Source organism: Podarcis muralis, chromosome 16 (assembly GCF_964188315.1).
Source record: "Podarcis muralis chromosome 16, rPodMur119.hap1.1, whole genome shotgun sequence".
Lineage (NCBI taxonomy): Eukaryota > Metazoa > Chordata > Lepidosauria > Squamata > Lacertidae > Podarcis > Podarcis muralis.
Genome location: NC_135670.1, coordinates 11,415,439 through 11,439,776, shown reverse-complemented (window position 1 = coordinate 11,439,776; position 24,338 = coordinate 11,415,439). Strand labels below are relative to the sequence as shown.

Here is a 24,338-nt window from a genome sequence, read left to right as displayed (position 1 = left end):
TGTCTCAAGAAAATACACCCGTTAATAAATATATTTGTTTACTCTTAAGGGTTGGAAGGAATCTCCGGCGGTTATCTAGCCCAACCGCCACCAATGCAGGACTCTTTTGCCCAAGGGGGGCGGCGGCTCTTAAACTCACAATCCGGAAGCAGAGTCTCATGCTACACGGACTGAGCTATCCCAGCATGCTCATTCATATACTGTATTCATAAAAACAAAGGGCTTCGACCCCATTAGAATGTTTGAAGCTTTGGGAATTAGATCCTATATGGAGCTTAAAGGTGAACCGTCTCTGCAACGTGGACGTGCCACATAAGACCCATTCTGCAATTTTTAATAACTGAAGTCTCTTAGGGTGGCAGCACAAGTACCCTTTGGAACTCCCTGCCGATTGATATCATGCCTTCACTTTATTCTTTCCCCTGCCGGCTAAAAACATTGTTGTTCCTGCAAGCGTGGGCAAGTTTTTATACAGTCGATGCGAGTTTTAATCTATTTTCAGTCGGATGTTATTTTAACGTTTCAAAAGTCTTGAACACTAGACCTCTTTGAGGGGCTTAGCGGTGTATAAATTTTAGGAACTAAAAATAAATAAATTCGAGGAAGAATCGCAACAGCACCGCAGCCCCATAAACACTAACAAGCAACCTTAGCAAAACCCAAACAGCAAACAAAGCAATACAAACCCACCCAATTAGCAGATAACGACAACCTCATCAACCCCCTTCCCTAGTTCACATCGGTGGGTCCGTGCTCCCTCCAAGCATTATTCAACATCCTCCCACGTGGGCAGAGCAGTAGACACATCGGGGAAACGGTGGCAAAAGTTGGATCTGCTTTGCAGTTGACCCAGATGCCGCTTGTCTCTTGCTGCTGCTGCTGGGGCTGCAGATGCGGCTTTGCAGAGATCGGCCACTTCCTAGAGATCTCCTTAGCTCCTCCTTCCCCCTTCCTCCCGCCCCACTGAAGATGGCAGCAGCAGCAACAGCAGCAGCAGCAAGCTGGCTGAAAGGTCCTCGGGGTGTTTTCAGGACGCTGGTGCGCTCCTCGCTTTCTTCTGCCTCTTCCTCTTCCTCTTGGTCAGGTGGGTGCCTCTCACGCCAAGGAGAAAAAGGGAGGGCCAGGGAGCTTTTGCACAATGGAGGTTTGCAAAAGGCTCCTTTCAAGGGATCTGAGCATTCATCCTGATCTGCTTGCATCCAAGCTTAGGCGGCGGCTGGGCTCTGGATTTGGAGATTTATTAGATGGTGTTGCCATCTATGGTGCAAAGGCGCCATACATCTGAAGCGCACGTGCTCCTCAAAGATTTCTGGGAGCTGTAGTTCGTTAAAGGGGTGCCAGGAATTGTAGCGCTGTGAGGGGTAAGCTGCAGTTTCCCAGGGTTCTTTGAGGGAAGGTGAGCGCTTTAAATGTATACACAACCATAGACCGAGGGCACCCCAAACAGGAATGCTCTGCTATGTAAAGAGTCTTATGCTGTTTGTCTGCATTTTTTACGTGTGTGTACACACACACACACACACACACACACACACACACACACACACTTGGTCTGAGAGCATCAGGTGCAATAAGCTAAGCAGTTTTGTGCTTCATCAGTCCTTGGATGAGAGATCATGTCATGTAAGAGCAGGATTTAAGTATAAGTGATCATTCCCCCCCCCAAATAATTTTTAAAAAAGAATATAACCAATATTTCCCCCCTTCTCCGATGGTGTTTGTGCATTGGCAAATCTCACAGTCTGCCTTGAGCATGCTGATTCCTTCCTCTTGATTCTTGGTGATCCCATTTTTGCTGCATTTCAGTTGGCACACAACACCTGTGTTCATGATTGGAAGAAATAGAGGGTTGGACTAGATGTCCCTCAGGGTCCCTCCCCACTCTGATTCCAACTTTTGAATTATGCTTTTGGAAAATGGCTACCCCAAGGGAGTCCCACAGAAGGGCAAAATCCGCCTTTTAAGGCACTGAGGGCCACTCCCAACATCCTGCCTGATGCTTATGCATGATGATTTGTGCTTATCATGACTGTGTCAGGGCAATTGTATGCAATCCAGCTTTCAATACAGTTTGAGCCTGCAAAAGTCCTGGGGCAGCCACACTGCCTCATCCCAAATTGGCGCATAATGCTGCAACCTTCTGCTTGAATCCTGTAAGTTTTTATATCACAGATCTTCTGGTTTATTTTTGTCCTGCAATGATAATGATGATGATTTTCTTGAATTACAAAACAAATGAGAACATAACAAACACGATTAGGGAATGTACATCAAATAATAAATTCGAATATACATCAAATAATAAATGTCCTGCTTTTGCGACAGGGGGGTTGGACTAGATGACCCTTGGGGTCCCTTCCAACTATGATTCTAAGTCACAAAAAAGGGCTGGTTAATGCCAAGGGAGTAAACCACCTTGGATTTAACTTCTGAGTAAATGTGCTTAAGACTGCGCTCTGGAGAATACCCTGCGTGTTTAGTTTTTTTTCTCTTCAAATTTTTAATTTTCAATGCAAAATTACAACAAAAATTACAAACACTGAATCCAAAATAAAACAGTACAAACAAGAAAAAAAAACAACGAGAAAAAAGAACACCAGAAAAACAAAAACACACATCTACAAATAAAACCATATCGTCATTCTAATCATTATGTACATATACACATATTGACTTCCTTCCTCTGTTCTAAGACCTCGAAATTTTTACTCTTTCTAATTTGTTGTGTCTAATGTAGAGTACCTCTATCTTTATACTTTTTGCACCATTTTTCTTTTTCTTTAACCCTGCAAAGCTTTGTTCGTTATATACCGGTATGTGTTTAGTTTTAAATTTTTGCGGGGTCAGAGAATGGCAAGGCGAGCTGAGGTCCAGCAAATATGTGGCCTCACAGTTGACACGCTGCGCCTTCTGCCTCCATCCATCTTCCAGATGATCTCCTTCGGCAAATGGACCGGCGTGACGCCTGGGACCGCTTCTACACCGCTAAGGAGAAAGGAGCTTCGCGTCCTGGCCACTTTGACTGGTTCTTTTCCTACGAAGATGTCTCGGGCTTCCTGCTCTCCTTCCTTCAGAGCTCGCCGGCTGGCCGGACCCAAATACTAGACGTCGGCTGCGGCACATCCGCTTTAAGTCTGGGGCTTTTTCGAGACTCGCCCCGGCAACTTCACATCTCGTGTTTGGATTTCTCCCCTCCAGCCATTGACTCCCTGCGCCAGCTGGTGAGGGAGAGCCCCCCACCGGGGCACCCTCTTTCAGAACTGCACTGCTACCTGGCCGATGCCACTGCCTTGACCAGCACCTTCGAGGAGGGATCGTTCCACCTCGTACTCGACAAGGGGACCTGTGATACGCTGCTACGATGCCCCCAGGGCCCGGGCAGAGCCAAGACGTTGGTGTCAGAGTGCCTGAGGGTGCTGAGGCCCACGGGGAACCTGCTTCAGTTTTCCGATGAGGATCCGGATGCCAGGGTGCCATTTTTGGAACAGGCAGGACGGGTGAAAGTTACCGTGAAGGAAATCGCGCATATCGGTGGCATCTGTTACTATGCTTACATACTAAGCCCAGACTCTTCAGGGACCAGTGGAGCTGTCAAATAGAAGAGGGACCGAAAAACTGTATCCTATGAGGTGAAGTAAAACCTTCGAGGCCAGCTGGGGTTTAGAAATTGGGTGCTAGCTAATGCTCTTCAAGCAATCGATTGTGCAGTGTGGCAGCATCTGCTCTCTGGAACTCCCTGCCACTTGATCTTAGGCAGGCGCCTTTGTTGTGCTGTTTTTGATGTCTGCTAAAAACTTTTCTGTGTAAGCAAGCCTACCCAGGGAAGAAAGCGCTAGAGGCAGAAAACAACAGGAATGGCAAAAGGGAATGAAAATGAGCCAGTTTGAGAGTTATTCTCATTTATTACATTTCTCACCCACCCTTCACCATCAGGTTCCAGTGCGGGTTACAACAGCTTAAAAATACGTTATTTTAAAATAAGTTAAAACAGATGACAGTCGAGAGAACAGGATGGGTTCTAAGATATACATACCAGTATATCTGAGGTGTCAAAGAGGTTAATATTCGGCATATGACAAAAATTACATAATGCAGGTGCCATATACAAGACTGTAGGGAGGAATTTCACAATAGAGGGGCTGCCACAGAGAATGCCCTTGCCCAGGCCTCCACCACCCCAAATTTGTGAGGGTGGTAGAACTACCAACAGGCCCCCTCTGCCAATCCTAACACTCGAGAGGCAGCCATTCAGATACCGGTTATTTGGGGCCTAAGTAATTGAGAACTCCAGACCTTAACCCGGCTGCTTCATTTTGGACCATTTGAAGTTTCCAAATTATCTTCAAGGGCAGCCCCGCATTCAGTGTGTTGCAGTAATCCAGCTGGAAGTTACCAGAGTGCGGAATACAGTGGCCAAGCCATTCTGTCCAAAAGCTGGCGAACCAGCTGAAGCTCAAAATAAGCACCTGAGGCTTCAGTAACAGGGCTGGATCCAGGAGTTACCCTCAAGCTACAGACCTGCTCCTTCCAGCTGCATGTATATGGATTTAGCCGCAGGCAAAAAACCAAGGATGGAGAACCCCTTTCAATTTGAGGGCCACGTTCTCTTTTAGACAGCCTTTGGGGGGCCTAGGGGGGGAAACAGGTGTGTCTGAGGAGCAGAGGTGACTGGAAAGAGTTCCCAAGGGCCAGACAGAGCTTTGGCTTGAGATGTGAAGGCCTGGGCGGGGGGGATGTTTCTTTAAAAAATATTATTATTCCATGTTTTTTTCTCCCAAGCCTTCACATTTCTAGACCTAGAGAGTCACATTTGCCTTTCCTGCCCCAGTTTAAGCCAAGAGCTAAATGGAAAAGGAGGTGGCACTATGTAGGAATTTTGGAAAGGAGCTTCGGGCCTAATCCTCCACTGACAGACGTTCATACTGGTTGATAGAATGACGCTGAAGTCACCATTGCCATGCTTGTCTTCAGGCCCCTTTGCCTGGGAAAGTGGGAAGTGACGGAGACAGGATGTTTGCGTTACTGTGTTCCGTGAAGTAGAACTATTGTCCTTTTTCTCTTTGCTGTCTGATGCTAGAGAGAGAGAGAGGGAGCCATGTTGCAGTGCTCCGCGTGTGTTTATATGTAAATAAAGTAGATTAGCCAAAATGCTGAGTTGCTGAGGTCTGTCACGCAAGCTGCGAAGACTCTGCGGATCCCTAAGTGTGCCGATGTCTCTTGGCATCGGTCGCTGTGATGTTCGGGCTGAAGAAAGCTTTTGAAGCTCCCGAACGATCGACCAGGAGGGAGAGAACATGCCAGTCGAGCATGTGTCTCTGCCAGGGTCCTACTCGAGTGTAGGACAAGATCCTGACATCTGCTACCCCTCCGAGAGACACCTCGAAACAAAACAGCAGGGTGCCACTTTTGCGTCTTTCCAAGGCGATGCCCCACAGTCCCTTTCCAAGACGTTGCCAAGTCGTGATTAGACATGGGTGGCGTTGGGAAGGTGCCGTTTCTGTCCATCCGTCCCGGGGAAACATTGGGCAGAACATTACAGAAGCACCTCCTCCACGTCGCTGTCGAAAGACGACAATCCTTGGGAAACAAGAAAACGGGAAGAAGGGAGGAGGTTACAGGGGGACCTGGATAACCTGAAAATCTATCGCAAAGGATTCTGGGCCGTATTCACTCAGTAAAGTGTGGCATACTAGGGTGCTATTTTTCTAGAAAAAAGTGGTGCCAGAACTCACCATGAACGTTAATAATAATAATAATAATAATAATAATAATAATAATAATAATGCCACCCTTCATCAAAAGATATGGGGGCGGATCACATGAATAAAATACAAGCTAAAACATAAGTAAATAATTAAACCAAAACAACAAAAATAACAGTACAGTGGTACCTCGGGTTAAGTACTTAATTCCTTCTGGAGGTCCGTTCTTAACCTGAAACTGTTCTTAACCTGAAGCACCACTTTAGCTAATGGGGCCTCCTGCTGCCGCCGCGCCGCCGGAGTACGATTTCTGTTCTCATCCTGAAGCAAAGTTCTTAACCTGAGGTACTATTTCTGGGTTAGCGGAGTCTGTAACCTGAAGCATATGTAACCTGAAGCGTATGTAACCCGAGGTACCACTGTAATGGTGCCCACGGGAGATATGCCAGAACTGAGTTATGGCTGAACAAAGCCCCGCCCACAGATCAAGTTGGGATTTGGGGGGTGGGCACTAGTAGGACACTCACCTGCCCCCAAGTCCTCCTCGCCGTCAGCAAAGAGCTCGTCTTGCTCCGCCTCCTCCAGCAACGTGAAGTCGGGGGGCCACCGCAGCTCCCCGCTTTCCACTTCGCCCCCTTCGATGGGTTCCACTACAATGGAGGGCAGGCGAGCCTTCCCTGACCACGTCTCCACATAACGCTCCTCTTCGTACAGCCTCCGGGAGGCTGGCCCCTTGAAGACACTCTCACACAGTTCCTCACATGGCGATTCCGGGCACTGGACCCCGCAAGGGGCTGCCCGGACGCACATCTCCTCGCAGGGCAGCTCAGGGGGGTCCCTGGACATCTCCTCATAGGTCTCGCCAGGGAGGTCGCCGCATGACTCCGAGGGGGAGCCACGGAAGGGATCTGCCCCCAGGCCCTGGGGCGGGCTTAGGAAGAGCTGGAGAGAGAAGTGCAGAAGAAGTTTTAACCCAAATTAAAGAACGGAAGGCCTTTTCACACGCTGACAATTTTTTGAATTCAGGACTTAGAGAGAGGCTGGTGCTGGGCACCCTGTGTTTAATTAAAGCGCAGGATTTTCCCCCCTAAGAATCCTGGGAACTGTAGTTCGGCAAGGGTGCGGGTATTAATAGGGGCAAAACTGCAGCTCCCAGAATTCTTTGGGGGAAGTCACATGCTTTAAATGTGTGGTGTGCATGCAGCCAAGGTGGGCTTTACAAGTTACGGGGCGGGGTGTAGATTTCAAGCAGCTTATTGATGGTCAGAGCAAGTTTGACAATGCAGGGAAGAAGAAGAAGATGGAAGAAGATTGGAAGAAATTTAAAGACTATCTACAGAAATATTGTAAAATTAATGAATGTTAGAATGATGTTGGATAAAAAGTTAAGTGGTTTTTAGCTATAACGCTATAAGGAATATGAAAAAATGGATTATTAACAGGTAAAAATTTAATGTTATAATATTTTAAGATTAAAGACTAGGATAAACAAAGAGGGAAAGGATTTGCTGAACTAATGAATTGAATTGGAATACAAAAAAGGGAGGTGTGAGGAGGTCTGGGAAACAAGCAAATGAAAAATAAGTGATGGAAAGATGGAATTGATTTTTAACTATTTTTATTTTGTATTTTTCTTTTTTCATTCTGTAAAATCTTAATATCTTTTTTTTAAAAAAAAGTTTGACAATGCAGGGGTAGGCAAACTAAGGCCCAGCGGCTGGTGCCTGCCCAATCACCTTCTCAATCCAGCACGGACAGTCCGGGAATCAGCGTGTTTTTACATGAGTAGAATGTGTGGTGAGATGCAGTGGCATCTCTGGGTTATTTGTGGGGCATAGGAATTCGTTCATCCCCCCACCCCCGCAAAAAATATAGTCCAGCCCCCCACAAGGTCTGAGGGACAGTAGACCGGCCCCCTCTGAAAATGTTTGCTGACCCCCCTGCCCTAGAGGAAGGGGTGGGTTCTCCCTCCAGGGGAAGCCAGACAACCACCTGCTGGGCTGCTCTAGCTCACCTGTGGGGAATCTGTAGCCCTCTAGATGTTGTTGGACTACAACTCCCTTCATCTCTGACCATTGGACATGCTGGCAAGGGGCCGATGGGAGTTGGAGTCCGAAAACCTCACTGGACTCCAACTCCCATCATCCCTGACCATCAGCTATGCCAGCTGCAACGTAGCTGACCTCCAATTTTACAATTCTGCAGTTAGTAAATTGTGATAAGGTTTACGTTGCTCACGTCATCTTCAGTTTGCCATTTCCTTTTCTGGTAAATAAAACTCTTCTGATAACTAAAACTTGTTTGGGGGGGAAAGACTCCAATTGCAGTAGACAAAGCAGCTGAGCTCACACACAGAGACTCTGCTTTGAGCTAGCTACAGGGGTCTGCAACCCGCGGCTCCGGAGCCGCATGTGGCTCTTTTACACCTTTGCCGCGGCTCCGGGGCGGATACTAGCGAGGGGAGGAGGCGCATTGTGCGCCCCGACACTCCCCACTGTGGTGGGCGCTGTACTGGCTGTGGCGTCGCATGGGGGCGGTGCGTGCGTTAGTCATGCACCGTCCTGACGTCACCTTCCCGCCCGCCCGCTACATTGTAAGGGGCATGTATGCTGGTCACTGCATTGAAAGGGGGCATGTACGCTGGTCACTGTTTTGAAGGGGAGTGAAGAACACACACACACACACAAAAAGGTAACTTGTTAATTTAATGTTTATTTCTATGAGGAGGAGTAATTCTGAGGGGTCAAACAAAGAAATAATTTTAAAAAGTGACAAAAAAGTTATTTTTATAATGACGAGTTTAGCGGCTCCCAGTTTTTTTCCTCTTCGGAAACGGATCCAAGTGGCTCTTTTTGTCTTAAAGGTTGCAGACCCCTGCAGTAGACAAAGCAGCTGAGCTCACACACAGAGACTCTGCTTTGAGCTAGCAGTTCAACTCCTGCAAAGCTTGCATTTGGATGTCCCACTTGCCAAGACCCTAGTGAACAGGGAACGTCATGGAGGACATTCACTGGCTTTCTGATTCGTGCTTTACACACTGGATGAGAAGGATAAGGGAAGTTCCTCAACTTGCATAGGAGGGAATTCTATTATCTGAAGACGGAGGTGGACAGCAGCTCGAAAGAGCGTTCCCGTCTTACCTGGGTGTTCAAACAAGGCGCTTGGTGGGAGCTGTCCTCCCTGGCTGAGATCCACTGCATCTCCTGATCAGTGTTCGGACCAGGCTCACCACTCATGGCAGGATCCAGACCTCCTGTAGACATCTGGCACGCAGCACACGTTTCGCCCTGGGTGTCAGGGCCCTCACAGCCCCTCATCATTTCAGTCATGACTGCATCTGGGAGCAGGCTCTCTCGAGAGATCCAGAGAGACTCAGGCCCCTTCCAGCTTTTGAGGCCCCTATCCGAAACAAAAAATAAAAATGAATACACACGAAAGCAAAACAAGATCTGAGGGGACGCAGTCACCACAGCCTAATCTTGTGTCATCAGAACCAACAGTTTTACAAGCATTTGAAACTCTTTTAATACGACAAGAATTATGGCAGCAGTCCTTTGTCAAGGGTGCAGAGATATGTTGGGAAACCCCTCACAGAACTACAGTTCCCAAAGAGGTATAACAATCAATATCTTTTCACGGGGAACTTGTAGTTCTGTGGGAGGAAGAGAGAGGTCTCTGAGCAACTTTCAGCAACCTTAACACATACCCTCCAACATTAATCTGATAAAAAATAGGGATGTCTGAAGGAAAAGCAGCACATCAAATCAGAAACCAGAATGGCTTCTGAAAAGCCACTACTGTCCCTGGAAAACAGGGACACTTGGAGGGTCTGTAATAACAAACAATGGCTCCCCCCCTTTTTTTTTGAGGGGGAAGCCATGATTGTTTCATGTTTTGCTTTGAATGTGTGGTGTGCGTGCGGCCTCAGAATCGTGTCCCTCTCTGATAGCGGAGAGCTCAGGGTGCGGCCGCTTAAGAAGGATTAGGGTCTGAGTGCCCTGACTCTGGCCTGGGATCTCACGGAAGCGCTAAAGCGCTTTGTCCTCGTGGCCAGATAATCCTTCAGCCATAAGATATGCCCACATATCCCATCACTGCATGTGGAGCAAAGGGTCTGTGGTGACGTGACCCTGGCTGCATACGCAGCCTGCTCCCTCCCTCTGAGAAGAGGAGGCCCACGTGGAACATGCTGCGTGAAGGGGTTGTAATAGGAATTGTAAGGTCTGAGAGAGAGAGAGAGAGAGAGAGAGAGAGAGAGAGAGAGAGAGAGAGAGAGAGAGAGAGAATAAATGTTCATAAATGTACAAGGCAAACACATATGCATAAGTATAGTGTCTGAAATAGTACAGGAGAGTGTGATAGGAATTTTGAGGTCTTAGATATATGTTAAATGTTCATAAGTGTACCAACCAAGCACGTACATAGATCAGCACAGGAAGACCGACCTGAAACCATTTTGATTCCCAAACTGACCAAATGTTTTCTCTGCAAGGTCAAAGGAAAATGGAAAAGCCTCCCCATTGTCTTTTCCTTCACAAATCCTGTCTTAAGGGCACATTTGGCTCAGGAACTAAGTGTTTATCATTACAAAAGACTGGTCAGGCTCCTCAGGCAATCCAATCAAGTGACCATTAAACAGGTAACCTGGGAGACAGGAGGTAAACAAAGCACTCAGATTTCTGCTGTAGACCGCCCTTTCTGTGATGTAGGTATGATGTATGGGGGGGTCTTGAGCTACACCCCTTCTGTGATGTATGTATGATGTTTCTGGGGGTGGTCTTGATCTACAGGGTGGCAATTTCAAAAGTCTATAGAAGGGCTTGCACATCATTGTTCTGGGTTCCTCCTCCCTCCTGCGTGCGGTGAGTGAGGACCCTGTTGCAACAGATCAATAAAGATCAGGCTTACTAGCTGCTTTGCTTCCCAATATTCTCTGGTTGGCCTCTGTCATCTTCTCCTACCAATAGGGAACCTACGTAAGGACTCTATATGGGTCCTTGGATACCCCATAAGGGAAATTGGGCAGAGTTTTGTTTACAACAAGAGCAATCCTGAAACCATTTTGACTCTCCCAAATTGACTTCAGATATTTCTCTGCAAGGAGGAAGGAAATGGGAAAAGCTTTCCAATTGTCTTTGGACTGTAGGGGCTTACACCTCCCTGTAAATACAGTCTGGCAAGTATCTGATTCAGGAAGTATTTACCATCTCCAAGGAATGGCCAGGCTACCCAGAAAAGGCAATCAGATAAGGCATTATCAGGTATCCTGGCAGACAGGAGAGAAGCAACACACTCACATTTTTGCTGGGGACCACCTCTTTCTGTGATGTATGTATGATATTTTGGGGGGTGGTCTTGAGCTACAGGGTGGGCAATTTCAAAAGTCTATATAAGAGCTTGCACACCAATGTTCTGGGTTCCCCTCCTCCCTCTCTGCATGGGGGGAGTGGGGGATCCTGTTGCGGCAGTTTAATAGAGATCAGGCTTACTAGCTGCTTTGCTTCTCAATATTCTCTGGTTGGCCTCTTGTTATTTTCTCCTACCGACAGAGAACCTACTTAAGGACTCTATACGGGCTCTTGGGTACCCCATAAGGGAAAAAGGAGCAGTTTTTTCTTACAACAGGGTGTTATTGTGGCAAAAATATTCCAGCTGGGGGAGCCTTCTCTCCCTGGAACTGAAATATTATCCTCTTCCGAAGCATGGCAGACTCATTAAATGCAGAGTCTTTCAACTCCTGAAGCAACCCTAAACTCTAAGAGATTTGCAGCAGTGTCAAAGTTGGGCTGGTCAGAACCTGAGGTCACATCTTCACCACATGTTGAAAACGCTCCTATACTGCTTTAAGCAGTCGTGGCTTCCCCTGAAGGATCCTGGGAACTGTCATTTGCGAAGGGGTGCTGAGAGGAGACCCCTCACAGAGCTATAGTTCCCAGCACCCATAGCAAGCTACAACTCCCAAGATTATTAGAGGGAAGGCACAAAGTGGTAGAGATGTGATTTAAATGGAGAGTGTGGATGTGAGCGCTCTCAAGAGAAGCTGTTTGGGAACTTTGCCACATTAAAAAGCAAACAAACAAACAAACAAACAAACATTTTCTTGACATGCAGAAATTAAAGAGGTGAAGCTCTTCCTCCCCACCTTGAATATTTTGTCTCTACCCTGAATAAAAGCTTCACTCTTCTTAAAAATATTTCTGGTGCACGAGGCACAGAGGGGAAAGTTGCAATTGCAGAATGTGTAGTACAGTATACCATACTGAAGTCCTCATTTACTAGCATGTTGAAATTGGGTCTGGGAATTAACAGGTAGCTGGTGTAACTAAAGAGGCTACAGATTCCTTGCCAGAACTGACCCTTCAACCTATTTATCTATGGGTGATATGTCAGTGTAGACAATAACTGAGTTAGATGGACTGAGCTAAAAGGGAGTTTCACATGTTCCTATATTTTATTTTCAACACCTGCTAAAAGCATTCATCTTTGAAGAAGCCTTTCCCAGTCTGCACCTATACTGGCTCCCCCCCTCCCGTATTTCTTAATTGTTTTATTACTTCTTGGTTGCCACCCTGGGCCTGGATATAAACTTAATTAAATGAAATAAATCGGCTCTGCCTTCAGAACTATGAGGAACCATGGAACCTTACTTTATTTGGGAGGAGGGAACCATGGCTCAGTGGTTCCATGTTTTGCATGTGGAAGGTCCCTGATTCAACCCAGGTTGGGCTGGGAAGAAGAGATTCCCCTCTGAAACCCTGAAGAGCTGCTGCCAGTCAGTGCAGGCAATACTGAACTAGATGGACTGACAGCCTGACACAGCCTGAGGCAGCTTCCTATGTTCCTATAGGAACTCCTCAATAGCAAGGCAGGAGAGCAGGTTCAGTTGGGAATCTGCCAGGAGGAACTCTCCACCCCTCCCCTTCAGTTTCTCACCTTTTCCTGGAAATCGGTCCTGTGGGATCTTGGGTGGATCCTCTTCCAGTTCCCAGGGCTCACCTTCTTCCGGCAGAAGGGGAAATATCCTCTTCCTTGTCTGGTGGAATTGGTGAGGCAGAGAGGGTGTTTGCTTCCCCAGGCTCTGGACAGAATAACAGAGCAATGGGGGGGGGGGGAGAGAAGGAGGGGCTTCCAGATCCAGGGGGTGAGGTCACCCCAGGACACTGGCCATCCATCTCTATTCCCTGGATATTAATCGCCCTCTGAGATCATGGAAACTCAAAGCACAGCTAATGAGCTCAAGGCAGAGATTGTCACAGGGCTAGTGCGAAGGGTGGGGAAGGCCTTACTTAAAGCAGAGAGTGGTGGTGCCTGTCCTTTGTGTGTGCCTCATCGCAAATATCAAGGTGTAAGTGGGTTGCCAACTGATGGGACAAACCCAGCTGGGCCTGCACCTCTGCTTTTAATAGTGGCTTGACCCTCAAGGGAGACTTCTGGGTTTTTTAGATAATAATAATAATAATAATAATAATAATAATAATAATAATTAAAAAAAATTAATAATAATAATAATAATAATACATTTTTGTATCTAACCTTTCTGATGCATGTGCATCCATTGATTTAAAAAAGGCAACCTCACAATAAAGTCCCAGCATCAGTAAATTACAGTGGTACCTCAAGTTACATATGCTTCAGGTTACAGACGCTACAGGTTACAGACTCCGCTAACCCAGAAATAGTACCTCGGGTTAAGAACTTTGCTTCAGGATGAGAACAGAAATCGCGCGGCAGCGGGAGGCCCCATTAGCTAAAGTGGTACCTCAGGTTAATAACGTACCTCCAGAATGAATTAAGTTCTTAACCTGAGGTACCACTGTACTGTGGAAGAAGGTACGAGTGATGAAAAACGATATTCAAATCAGAATGTTGTCCACCCAGGCAGCAAGGCAAGAGCAAACTCTGGGGCTTCTATTTAAACGGCACGGAGATGAGTGTGCTAGTCTGCTGACGCACGCAAGCCAACATCTCTAACAGCACAGGAGCAGGGGCTGGTAAACAATATGGCACCTGAAGGATTGCCCCTCAAGGGGCAATCAACATTTAACAGCATTATCCACCTTCAGTTCATCCAGGCAACAACCTCGCATCTCCTATCATGTGATCCATTTTTGTGAAGCATCCTCTTGAGATTATATGGGCTCATCCACTCATAAATTTAATGTGGATATTAAGTTACTTGTGCCTGGTTTCCCAGCATCCTCAGTCAAGTCCCCTGCCCTCCAATTAATTTGGATTTCCCAGATCTGATGATAATCCAATTAAGGAGAGAAGGGAACCCATCATTGACTGTGTGCACATTGTCATAAACTCTGTCTCCAACGTGCTCCCAACACCGGCATTTAAAGCCTCACACTCATCTGTATCCTGGAGTCTATCTAGAAATTCTGCTGTTTGATGCGTTTCCCCACAAACCACCTGCCACCCGATTTGAAAGTGCAAGCTGAGATGTGTGCTCTTCAGGCAGATGACGGCACACATGTGAAGAAGACGTCTTCCTAGAATAGGAATTCTGTGGCAGGTGGGGTTTGCCAGTTCAGGGAAACAAATCAGGTAAGCAGTATCGGGTGAAGACACTGTTCCCCTCTCTGGTGTGTACAGGAATGCAGAAATTTGACTTGAAACGCAGCGCGACCGATGGGGCCTTTCAGTGTGTAAAGGTAAAGGGACCCCTGACCATTAGGTCCAGTCGTGGCTGACTCTGGGGTTGCGGCGCTCATCTCGCTTTACTGGCCGAGGGAGCCGGCATACAGCTTCCAGGTCATGTGGCCAGCATGACTAAGCCGCTTCTGGCGAACCAGAGCAGTGCACGGAAACGCCGTTTACCTTCCCGCCGGAGCGGTACCTATTTATCTACTTGCACTTTGACGTGCTTTCGAACTGCTAGGTTGGCAGGAGCAGGGACCGAGCAACGGGAGCTCACCCCATCGCAGGGATTCAAACCACCGACCTTCTGATCGGCAAGTCCTAGGCTCTGTGGTTTAACCCACAGCGCCACCCATGTCCCTATGTCCACATGTTTCAATTTGTACATAGCCACAAAATCACATTACCCGACTGCGGACACACTCAAGTACATTGTGATATCATACTGTTGTTTTTTAATGCACAAGGTGACATTTCACTGGACAAGCCAATAGTGAGGTGTACGGTTGCCACATTTTCCCAGTTGCTTCTTTGTTCTTAACCGGCCCCACCCCTGGCCCTTCATAAGCAACTTATCTCCCAGAAACTGAAGCGGTGAAGAAGATAACTTTCTCTCCACGCCAGAGTGTTCCAGGCTAAAACCACCTTATAACAATGGTTCCCAAACTTTTTTCTTGGGAATGAAAATGTGCTCGTGCCACACCAATTTTTTAATCGATAATAAATACGTTGGAAAACACAGCTACGATGGTCTTCAGTATCACTTGATGTTCTAGCTCTCGTTTTGAAAAGATCCACATTCTGCAAATAAAAATAATTATTTTGATACTATACTACGCTGAAATGTTTAAAGGTTTCTTTGATTGTCCCTGAATCTTCCCACAACACTTGCCAGACTCTCCTGCCACACCAATGTTGCATGCCACACCCTCAGAGTACCACTGCCTTACTAAATTGCCAAGGGAATCCTTTTACCTTTCCCCATTTTTGCTTAAGGTTGTTTAGGTTGCCGTGGAACAAAGAGCACTCTGTTCTGCGTAGAAGGCAGGGCAAAGAAACAGCCCTTTCCCAGTTGCTGACCCCTTTGCCTGCAACTACCTCCTGGAACACCTATGTACATGACAGTCGTTCCTTCTTTCCAAGCTCCGTCATGTATCCCATCTTCCCCTCAAGCCTTTGGCATATAAACCTTTTACCTTTACACCATTAAACCACATTTGAAACATGTTCTTTCCTTCAAAGAATTCTGGGCACTGTCCTTTACCTCTCACAGACTTACTATTCCCATCAACCCTGAACAAACCACAATGCCCAAAATTATTCAAAAGGAAACATTGCTTTGAATGTGCTATAGTGTGTAAAGAGACCCGGAAAGGCATTGCTGGTCAATACGAAGTTAGATGGCCCAACAGTCTGACTCCGTATAAGGCAGCTTCCGATGTTCTTATTTATTCTAAAATAATTATTAGCTTAATACTACCCTATTACCGATATTATTATTGTGTAACAGTTTTCTGTAAGGCAACGAAAAGGCATTGAAAGTGGAAATACAATTGCTCAGAGTATACAACATGCTTCCAGCAAAAATCCAAAACAGTAGGTTGTACCAGGGCTAGCTCTACTCAAGAGTCGACCCATTGGAATTAATGAACATGATTAACTGAAGTCCACGAATCTCAATGGGTATGCAGAATTTAGTTGGATGCAAGCTAATATTAGCCAAAACCCAACTTCCCATTCAAGGAACATAAGGTAAAGGTAAAGGGACCCCTGACCATTAGGTCCAGTCATGACCGACTCTGGGGTTGGGGCGCTCATCTCGCTCTATTGGCCGAGGGAGCCGGCATTTGTCTGCAGACAGCTTCCGGGTCATGTGGCCAGCATGACTAAGCTGCTTCTGGCGAACCAGAGCAGCGTACGGAAACGCCGTTTACCTTCCCGCCAGAGTGGTACCTATTTATCTACTTGTACTTTGATGTGCTTTCGAACTGCTAGGTGGGCAGGAGTCAAGGAACATAGGGAGTGCCTTACACTGAGTCAGACCATTGGTCCGTCTAACTCAGGATTGTCTAGACAGGGAAACAGACTCCCACGAGAGGGGGGTAGACTCTCCTTCCCCGAAGGTTTTAAAGCAGAGGTCCATCCAATGCCCATCTGTCATGTATGATCTAGTTGAGATTCCTGTATTGCAGGGGTTGGACTAGATGACCCTCAGGACCCTACACAATTCTGATTCTATGACTGGTAGTGGTTCTCTGAGGCTTCAGATCTGGAGATTCTGGGGCTTGAACCTGCAATCTGCTGCATTCACAGTAGATGCACTTTAATTATTTCTATTGTTAATTACTCATTCCTAAAATAATGAATATGAACTTCAGAGCATGGGAAGTCACCCAAAGATATATAATTTGGCATAAAATTTGGTCTTCTTGGTTGTATTATAATTTGGAATGTATTTAATGTGGTTTTTGTTGGATTGTTAAATTGGAAAACTCAATAAATATTATATAAAATAATGAATACGAGGATAATCTCATTCTGCTCATTGGTCATTATGAGAGAATAAGATCCTTCGCGGGAGGAAGCTGTGAGCTCTTTCTGCAATGTCCGATACTGTATACGGTTTCCAGCGCACCATAAAATCATCCCTTTGGCATCTTTTTACCAGTGATGTGAGGTGGGATTCCCACCCCCCTTGTGCTTTATTTTTCCAGGGGAAAAGAAACCCGTCACATCTACCGGTCCTTCTAGCTCAATACTGCCTACACTGACTGGCAGCGGCTCTCCAAGGTTTCAGGCAAGGAGCTTCTTCCATAGACGCCATTGGGGACTGAACCTTGGGCATTGCAACGCAGATGCTCTGCCATCGAGCTACGGCATTTTCAGGGCAATTTTTTAAACCAATTTTAAAAACCAAATCCGAAATAATTCTTCTAACACAAATGAAGACCCGAGTTAGAAAGAGCAAGACTCCCTTCCCTCTTTGGCGCTCCTTTAACATCTCCATAACTCTCTCCTTTTCTTATCTCTATGTTGTGGCCGGGACACTCTAGCCCAGACACACCTCTGCTCTTTAGGTGGTGCGCCACCTTTTTTCTTCCCCTCTCCCTTACAGGGAGGCTGGTCCTTCCTGCTTGTCTTTTGGGGAGTGTTTTAGGAGCGGTGGGGTGTCGTTTGCTTCCATGGAGACTGCCTACCGCGTAGCAAAGGGGATCTTGTTCGTGGCGGGGTTCACGGGCGCGGGGCTTGTGCTTTGGGCCGTGGTCGCGCCGGACGAAGCGCGCAGAAAGGAGATGGCGAAGGTGGGCGAAAGCTCCAGTCTCCGGGGTTTGCGGTGGAGGTCAGAGGAAGCCAGGGTGCACTTGCGGGGAGCCCCGGGCTCAGCCCGTGGCGTTTCCGGCTAAAGGTAGCAGCTGAAGAGAAAGAGACCCCAGAGATCCTGAGAGAGCTGCTGCCAGTCAGAGTAGAGGATACTGGCCCCAATGGGCACATGTAGTCCTCCCGTGTCTGTCTCTATAGCCGTAGCTGCAGCTCTCCAGCGGTTTGACTTCACCCTTGAAGGCACCTCTCTTGGATCTTCTAAACATCTTTATTTCTTTCTCCAGGAATTTGCTGATGCTACCCCACAGGTGTTGACTGAGCGGCAAAAACATAACGCCATGGTAATGGAGATCCTGAAAGAGGCATCGAAGACAGATGAGAATGTGGCTCACAAGCCATGGCCCTGGAAAAAATAGCAGTGAAACAGAAAGAGTCTGTGCTGGCTGGACTCTATTCTAAACTGAGAACTTTGCAGAAGCTGGATCTAGGAGAACTTTACTGTGTCTTCAATGGAGAGATTCTTCTGTTTTGTCTTCTTGCTGTAAGGGTTGCTTTGGTGTAAACATTGAGCGATAAAATTTCCTTTGTACATCACAACGACACCTGTACTTATTTAAGGGTTTGTTGTAAACTAGCAACAACAAAAAAGAAGTTTGTAGTTACGAAAGTAATACATGTGTAGAGAGGGGGGGGGGCTTATATTTTGCCAAGTTGTCTGTACAATGACAACATACACGTTCCAGCCAGAGCAGGATACCTCAGCCCCAGGGGCCGAATGCAGACCTTCAGGCCTCCCTATCTGATTCTCAGAACTTTCTTCAAGTAGCACCTCTCACCTGCTTTGTGCCCCACAAGTGTTTGCCTGGCTGGAATGCAGCCTTGGATTCTGATCCTGTGTCTTGTTTGCCTGGGTGGAGGATACAGAGGTAATTGCGTAGAAACTAGACCACTGTACCAAGGTAACATTCATTGCTGTGTCTACTTTTGCCTTTGGCTTTGCCTACCACTGGCATGTGGTGCTCAGAAGGTTGCCCAGAAAGGAACGTGGTCCTCTTGTACAGAAAAAAGCTTCCTTACCCGTCTTCCATGACCTCTTATCGCTTGAGGTTCAGGCCACCCACTGCCAGGCATGGAATGGTAGGTTGGGCCCTCACAGCCGTGACATTGCCATGAACAGTACTTAGGGAACCTGTGCACTGCTGAAAGTTGCTGTACTCCCATAATCCATGGTTCTTTCAGTATGCTGATAAGGCTGGTAGAAGTTTGAGTTTGTCATCACCTGGAGAAACAGGTTCCTCATCCCTGACTTAAATGTTTCCCCATTAGACTGAATGACAGCTATTCATTGGCATGGGTGAAAAAAAATGAGAAATCTTATGAAGACCATTTGGGTGCAGACTGTGGTGGCTGGTGAACCTTGGAACTGCTTGGGCAGAAGGCAGGGAGCCCAACAGAAGCTGGAACCATCTAATTCTAGTACAGTGGTACCTTGGGTTACATACGCTTCAGGTTACATACGCTTCAGGTTACAGACTCCACTAACCCAGAAATAGTGCTTCAGGTTAAGAACTTTGCTTCAGGATGAGGACAGAAATCATGCTCCGGCGGTGCAGCGGCAGCAGGAGGCCCCATTAGCTAAAGTGGTGCTTCAGGTTAAGAACAGTTTCAGGTTAAGTGCGGACCTCCAGAACGAATTAAGTACTTAACCCGAGGTACCACTGTACTGTCCCCATCTTCCTCCTGGTTGAGTTTTACAAGAAGCAACACTGACACAAAAGAGTAGGAATCTGACAGGCAGGGCTAACTCCTGGACTGGTTGCATATCAGAAGGCAGGCAAGTGGCGGCTAGCTGTGGGATGACGCATTGACAGGGAAGCCCCCCCCCCCGCCCCCCGGTATGGTTTCACATTGAATGTGGGCCCTCTTGCTGAGATTCCTGCATTGCAAGAGGGTTGGACTAGATGACCCTTGGAGTTTTCCTACTCTATGATTTGCCCTAGCAGGTCTGCCTAAGCATGGTCTAAACCTGCTCTCTGTGAAGCCCACCCATCAGAATCAAACCTGCTTTTATCGCCACAGCCTGCATAAGCCCCTTTCCCTCGCAAAAGCCTTATCCTCAGTTCTATTCTTCCACTGAAGAATATTGGAAAGCTGGCTTTTATACAGATGGAGAAGTGGACAAAAAGCTGGACGTAATCAGCTTGATGTTCCCTAACTAACTAATATCTCCTGGAGGGAGGAAATTCCCCCTTCCTCTCTTCTTGAGATTTGCCTCCACCTGCAAACGTTGACGGGAGCCAGCATGACCATTCAAATCGATGGGGGAACCAATCGATCGGGAAGTTGTTGGCATGCCGGACATCCATTGCAGTGCACGCCGCGCTTTCTGCTTCCACCGAGACGAGGGACAGGAAGCAGAGCGGCTTCTGGGCGCAAGCCGCTTCCGGCGCGGTGTCCTGGGCGCCGCCATCTTCCCGCCCCCGCAGGAAAGCCGCGGCATGTCTTCCAGCGTCGAGCGCGCCGCTTCCTCACCGGAGCAGAAACGGTCCTTTTTCTGGTCCTGCTTCAGCTGCCGCGCCCTGAGCGGGGGGGCGCTGATCGCCTCCTCCTTGTTCGTCTATTCGGGGCCCCTCCGGATTATGAGCCACAGGATCCCCCCCAGCATGGGCAACATCGCCCAGATGACCTTCGCCGTCTGTAAGTGGGGGGCGCAGAGAGGGGCGGGAGCCCAATTCTGGGGGCGGGGGGGGGCGCGGCGGCTCCAGGCTGAGCTGCGGCTCAGGAGGGCCGGATTTAGGCTTGATGAGGCCCTAAGCTACTGAAGGTAATGGGACCCTTTATGTGTCCAGCTGTCCTTTGTCAACAACAAATTGTCGCTGTTTTTGTGTGTTGAATATATGCTCGTACCCTTAGTCTGTGCTGCCTGATCATCAGTCTGCAAGCACTCTTTAATATTAGATAGCAGGTACAACAGCTTGACTTACTACATTCAACTGTGCTGCACTGCAGCCTGCAGCTGCATGCTACATGTTGCCCTGCAACCAGTCCATGCAGAATGTAGGCACCCTATATATAGAAAGGAGCAAACCAGTGATATTTTAGGGAGCAGGCTAGCAGGCAGGGCCCATTACTTACATCATAGGAGCCTACACAACACAAAACACTCTTGCTGTATGTAGGTTTTATTTTATTTGTTTTTTACCTTATATTTTAGAAATGTACATCCAGTTTTTTTCTTTTAATTTTTTGGGGGGCCTCCAAGTGACGGGGGACCTAAGCTATAGCTTGTTTAGCATATACATAAATCTGGCCCTGGGCTCAGTGCCAGGACCGACTGGGAGACTGACATTTGGGTGATGTTGCCTCTGAGCATATAGGTACCTAGGTCTGCCTTTCTGAGCCAGTTGGTGTGGATTTCAGACCTTACCTTGCCAGTCCCAGGGGGCACCCACTGCCTCTGCTTCTTGGAAAAGTTAAGTTTCTAGTCCTCATGGTTGTGAACTGAAGCCACTATTTTCAGACGGGAGCATAGGAAGCCCTTTCTGGGGATGCCTTTGGGGGATTCAGCCCCTGGGACCTTCTGTGAGCATGGGCCTCAGTAATCAGATCCCTGTCTAGGCCAGCGACTTCTTTACGGCCAGGTGTTTTATTAGCTCTTCAGCTGGGCGTCAGGGCATTCGTCCCTCTCCCACCCTGTTTGTTCCCAGCACCTGGCCCTCAGTGGGTAGACAGCTGTTGACCATGGGTGCTCTGTTGTCATGGTGAATAACCATTGTCATTACTTTTATCTTCCACTGCTCTGATTAAAGGTAAAGGTACCCCTGCCCGTACGGGCCACTCTTGACAGACTCTAGGGTTGTGCGCCCATCTCACTCAAGAGGCCGGGGGCCAGTGCTGTCCGGAGACACTTCCGGGTCACGTGGCCAGCGTGACATCGCTGCTCTGGCGAGCCAGAGCCGCACACGGAACACCGTTTACCTTCCCGCCAGTAAGCGGTCCCTATTTATCTACATGCACCCGGAGGTGCTTTCGAACTGCTAGGTTGGCAGGCGCTGGGACCGAACGACGGGAGCGCACCTCGCCGCGGGGATTCGAACTGCCGACCTTTCGATCGGCAAGCCCTAGGCGCTGAGGCTTTTACCCACAGCGCCACCCGCGTCCCATTACTGCTCTGATTACTGAGGCCCATTTCTTATTCAGAGGTTGATCTATGCTGAGAGGTGCACCTTATTTTCTAGGGTGACCCCTCCCCCACAAACTGTACTTGGGAAAGTTGATTCAGTGGGAGTGCTAATCTCTCTCCTAGTTATCATTCAACATATGTGGGGCAGGAAATCTGCCCTTAAATCAGATAGACTAGCAATCATTTCTCTTCCCTCGTCTTGCGGGGTATTGGCGATGTCTATTTCGAAGTCAGCTCTGCCACTGGCACCCTTTGTTTCTTCCTGCTGTTTGTGGCATACATCCTTGGCTGACTTAAGATCAAGAGTGGGAAACCTCAGGACCAGGGGGCCAAATGGGCCCCTCTATCTGGCCCTTGGAACTCTTCCTCAGGCCACACCCCTCACACGCTTTTCTTTTTCTCCCTTCCAGGTCTCTTCTGTTGGGGTGTTACTGTGTGGATAAACCCAGTTGGAAGCTACAAGAAAGATGAGTGAATAGCAATACCCCATTACTGGATGCACATAATCTTTTTCCGGATCTGGCAGCAGTTCAGACCGTAGCCAATAAAAGACTAATGGAGGGAAATACCCTGGATTTGTTTGCGATGTCCGTGGCAAGCTGGTTTATATGCCAAGAAGGCACCGTGCACCCTCTGCAGAGACTTTAGCATATCATGCTTTCCTTACGACGGAGATTGTCAGTAGAAGCTGTGATGTATGTCATAGCTGGGAGGGGAGAAAATCTGCTTCCTCCTGCATTAAAAAAACCCAACCCTAAGCACCATGTATTCTATGTAAATATTTAACTGGATTTGTTTTAATTAAATCAAGCTCTGTTTCCGCATCAGGGGCTATAGTTTCACTTAGGGGTCCCCCTCCCTGGTTTTTATCTTAATTGCAGCAGCATGCAAAGAGAAGTGGAAGGAAGAGGTTCCTTGCTCCCTCCCACAACACAATTTGTGAAAGAGGTCAAGGAGGGCCACTGGCTTCAATAGGGGATTTAAAAGGATGCAAAACTAATTGTTGAGTGCTGTTAAAAGAGGCTGCTGCAGTTGCAAGACACACCAATTCCTACAATTGCACAACATGACATCTAAAATAGCAGCTCAAATACCAACCATCCAGGACCCTGATGGAAGGTTTGTCCAATTGGCAGTGACCCCCATAAGCAGCATGGCCTTCTCAGTGGTGGCTCCTCATTTGTGTAATCCCCCCCCCATTGAGATGCATCTGTCTTCCTCATTATGAGCAATCAGGTGGCATTTAAAAACAGTCCTCTTCACCCAGGTCTTTTGATATCTGGTATGTAGTTTCTAGGAACTTTAGAGGGCAAGTGGCTGGTTTTTTAAAAAGCTTTCAGATGTTAATGTTTTAAAATTGTTGCTATTCATTACATTTGTCAATTGCTTTAGACAGGAAGTCTCAAAGCAACTTAAAAAAATAAAAAACACAATATAAAAACCAGAAATAATTAAAATGATGTACAACACAAAATTCCTAAAATGATAATCTGAGCCTACAAAAATGTGAATACCATTGTAGAGGCTAATTTAACTATCAAAGGCCTGGTATATACAATTGTCTTAACCTGGTGCCTAAAAGCTGACAATGATGAAGGGGTGTTTCAAAGTATGTTCTTTACTACATTTTTAATTGCTTGGGAGGGGAGAGTGTGGTAGAAACTTCATTCATGAATACATGAAGTCACACCCTTTTGGCCAGAGGTCATCAGCGGCATAAATACAGTTTTCAGCACCTTGAGATTTATGGATGTTCTCTTGAATTATGCACCAGTCTTCTGGAACCTGACAGAGGGACTATGTAAATGGCTTCTAAGGGCACTCAGGGTGGCTAAATGTCTAACACTCTAATACAGAAAGGTGACATCCTCACCACCCCTACAGAGGACAAAAGCCATGACTCAACTGGCAGCATATGAGAAGGTGACCAGGAAATTCTCTGATATCTGGATTCTTTGTACAGATCTATTCTGGGTTGAGCGCTGGGTTGGTCTGGACCACCAGCTTTCCTCCCTTTGCTTGTACCCACAGATTTGGTTTGCATTGTCTGCATTTTTCTTTCTTTTTAGAAAGTTCAGTTGTTGTTTTTTAAAAAACCTATTAAATACATCAAAGTCCCCGGAGTAGAAGGGACGTGGGTGGCGCTGTGGGTTAACCAAAGCCTAGGACTTGCCGATCAGAAGGTCGGCGGTTCAAATCCCCGTGACGGGGTGAGCTCCCGTTGCTCAGTCCCAGCTCCTGCCAACCTAGCAGTTTGAAAGCCTGTCAAAGTGCAAGTAGATAAATAGGTACCGCTCTGGCGGGAAGGTAAACAGCGTTTCCGTGCGCTCTTGTCAGGGGCTCAGGGACTGAGCCACAGGAGAAGGAGGAGATGGAGAGCGAAGGGGAACAATCGGAGGGGAGCGCAGGAGGGTGTGACAGTGACCAGAGAGATTCCCTGAGTCTCTCCAGCGAATCAGAAGATTCCCAGAAGGAGGCCCCCAGGGTCA

General features: G+C 47.4%; 4 protein-coding genes across 4 annotated transcripts; 3 read left to right on the top strand and 1 right to left on the bottom strand.

Moving 5' to 3' along the window:
* The first annotated feature begins 941 nt into the window (after positions 1–941).
* CSKMT (citrate synthase lysine methyltransferase) lies at positions 942–5,148 on the top strand. The gene is made up of 2 exons (XM_028710655.2): positions 942–1,084; positions 2,932–5,148. The coding sequence occupies exons 1-2, from the start codon at positions 970–972 to the stop codon at positions 3,597–3,599; spliced, it is 783 nt and encodes a 260-aa protein (XP_028566488.2). The 5' UTR covers positions 942–969; the 3' UTR covers positions 3,600–5,148.
* A 153-nt stretch (positions 5,149–5,301) lies between these two features.
* On the bottom strand, positions 5,302–9,125 carry LOC114587144 (uncharacterized). Its single transcript, XM_028711105.2, has 3 exons — positions 8,843–9,125; positions 6,230–6,644; positions 5,302–5,577 (listed from the first exon to the last, which is right to left on the bottom strand). The coding sequence occupies exons 1-3, from the start codon at positions 9,029–9,031 to the stop codon at positions 5,534–5,536; spliced, it is 648 nt and encodes a 215-aa protein (XP_028566938.2). The 5' UTR covers positions 9,032–9,125; the 3' UTR covers positions 5,302–5,533.
* Positions 9,126–17,439: 8,314 nt separating this feature from the next.
* UQCC3 (ubiquinol-cytochrome c reductase complex assembly factor 3) lies at positions 17,440–18,263 on the top strand. The gene is made up of 2 exons (XM_028711029.2): positions 17,440–17,647; positions 17,951–18,263. Exons 1-2 carry the CDS (start codon positions 17,528–17,530, stop codon positions 18,080–18,082), a joined length of 252 nt encoding a protein of 83 aa, XP_028566862.1. The 5' UTR covers positions 17,440–17,527; the 3' UTR covers positions 18,083–18,263.
* Positions 18,264–20,002: 1,739 nt separating this feature from the next.
* Positions 20,003–22,673, top strand: DMAC1 (distal membrane arm assembly component 1). The gene is made up of 2 exons (XM_028710962.2): positions 20,003–20,363; positions 22,260–22,673. The coding sequence occupies exons 1-2, from the start codon at positions 20,018–20,020 to the stop codon at positions 22,322–22,324; spliced, it is 411 nt and encodes a 136-aa protein (XP_028566795.2). The 5' UTR covers positions 20,003–20,017; the 3' UTR covers positions 22,325–22,673.
* The last annotated feature ends 1,665 nt before the right edge of the window (positions 22,674–24,338 follow it).

Bases quoted from the DNA above. Each gene is read 5' to 3' on its own strand.
- CSKMT (XM_028710655.2), top strand. From the start codon at position 970: ATGGCAGCAGCAGCAACAGCAGCAGCAGCAAGCTGGCTGAAAGGTCCT. The intron at 1,085-2,931 runs GTGGGTGCCTCT...TCCATCTTCCAG, and splicing joins TTCCTCTTCCTCTTGGTCAG to ATGATCTCCTTCGGCAAATG.
- LOC114587144 (XM_028711105.2), bottom strand. From the start codon at position 9,031: ATGACTGAAATGATGAGGGGCTGTGAGGGCCCTGACACCCAGGGCGAA. The intron at 6,645-8,842 runs GTAAGACGGGAA...TTCTCTCTCCAG, and splicing joins CGCCTTGTTTGAACACCCAG to CTCTTCCTAAGCCCGCCCCA. The intron at 5,578-6,229 runs GTGAGTGTCCTA...TTGTTTCCCAAG, and splicing joins CGAGGAGGACTTGGGGGCAG to GATTGTCGTCTTTCGACAGC.
- UQCC3 (XM_028711029.2), top strand. From the start codon at position 17,528: ATGGAGACTGCCTACCGCGTAGCAAAGGGGATCTTGTTCGTGGCGGGG. The intron at 17,648-17,950 runs GTGGGCGAAAGC...TTCTTTCTCCAG, and splicing joins GCAGAAAGGAGATGGCGAAG to GAATTTGCTGATGCTACCCC.
- DMAC1 (XM_028710962.2), top strand. From the start codon at position 20,018: ATGCCGGACATCCATTGCAGTGCACGCCGCGCTTTCTGCTTCCACCGA. The intron at 20,364-22,259 runs GTAAGTGGGGGG...TCTCCCTTCCAG, and splicing joins CCAGATGACCTTCGCCGTCT to GTCTCTTCTGTTGGGGTGTT.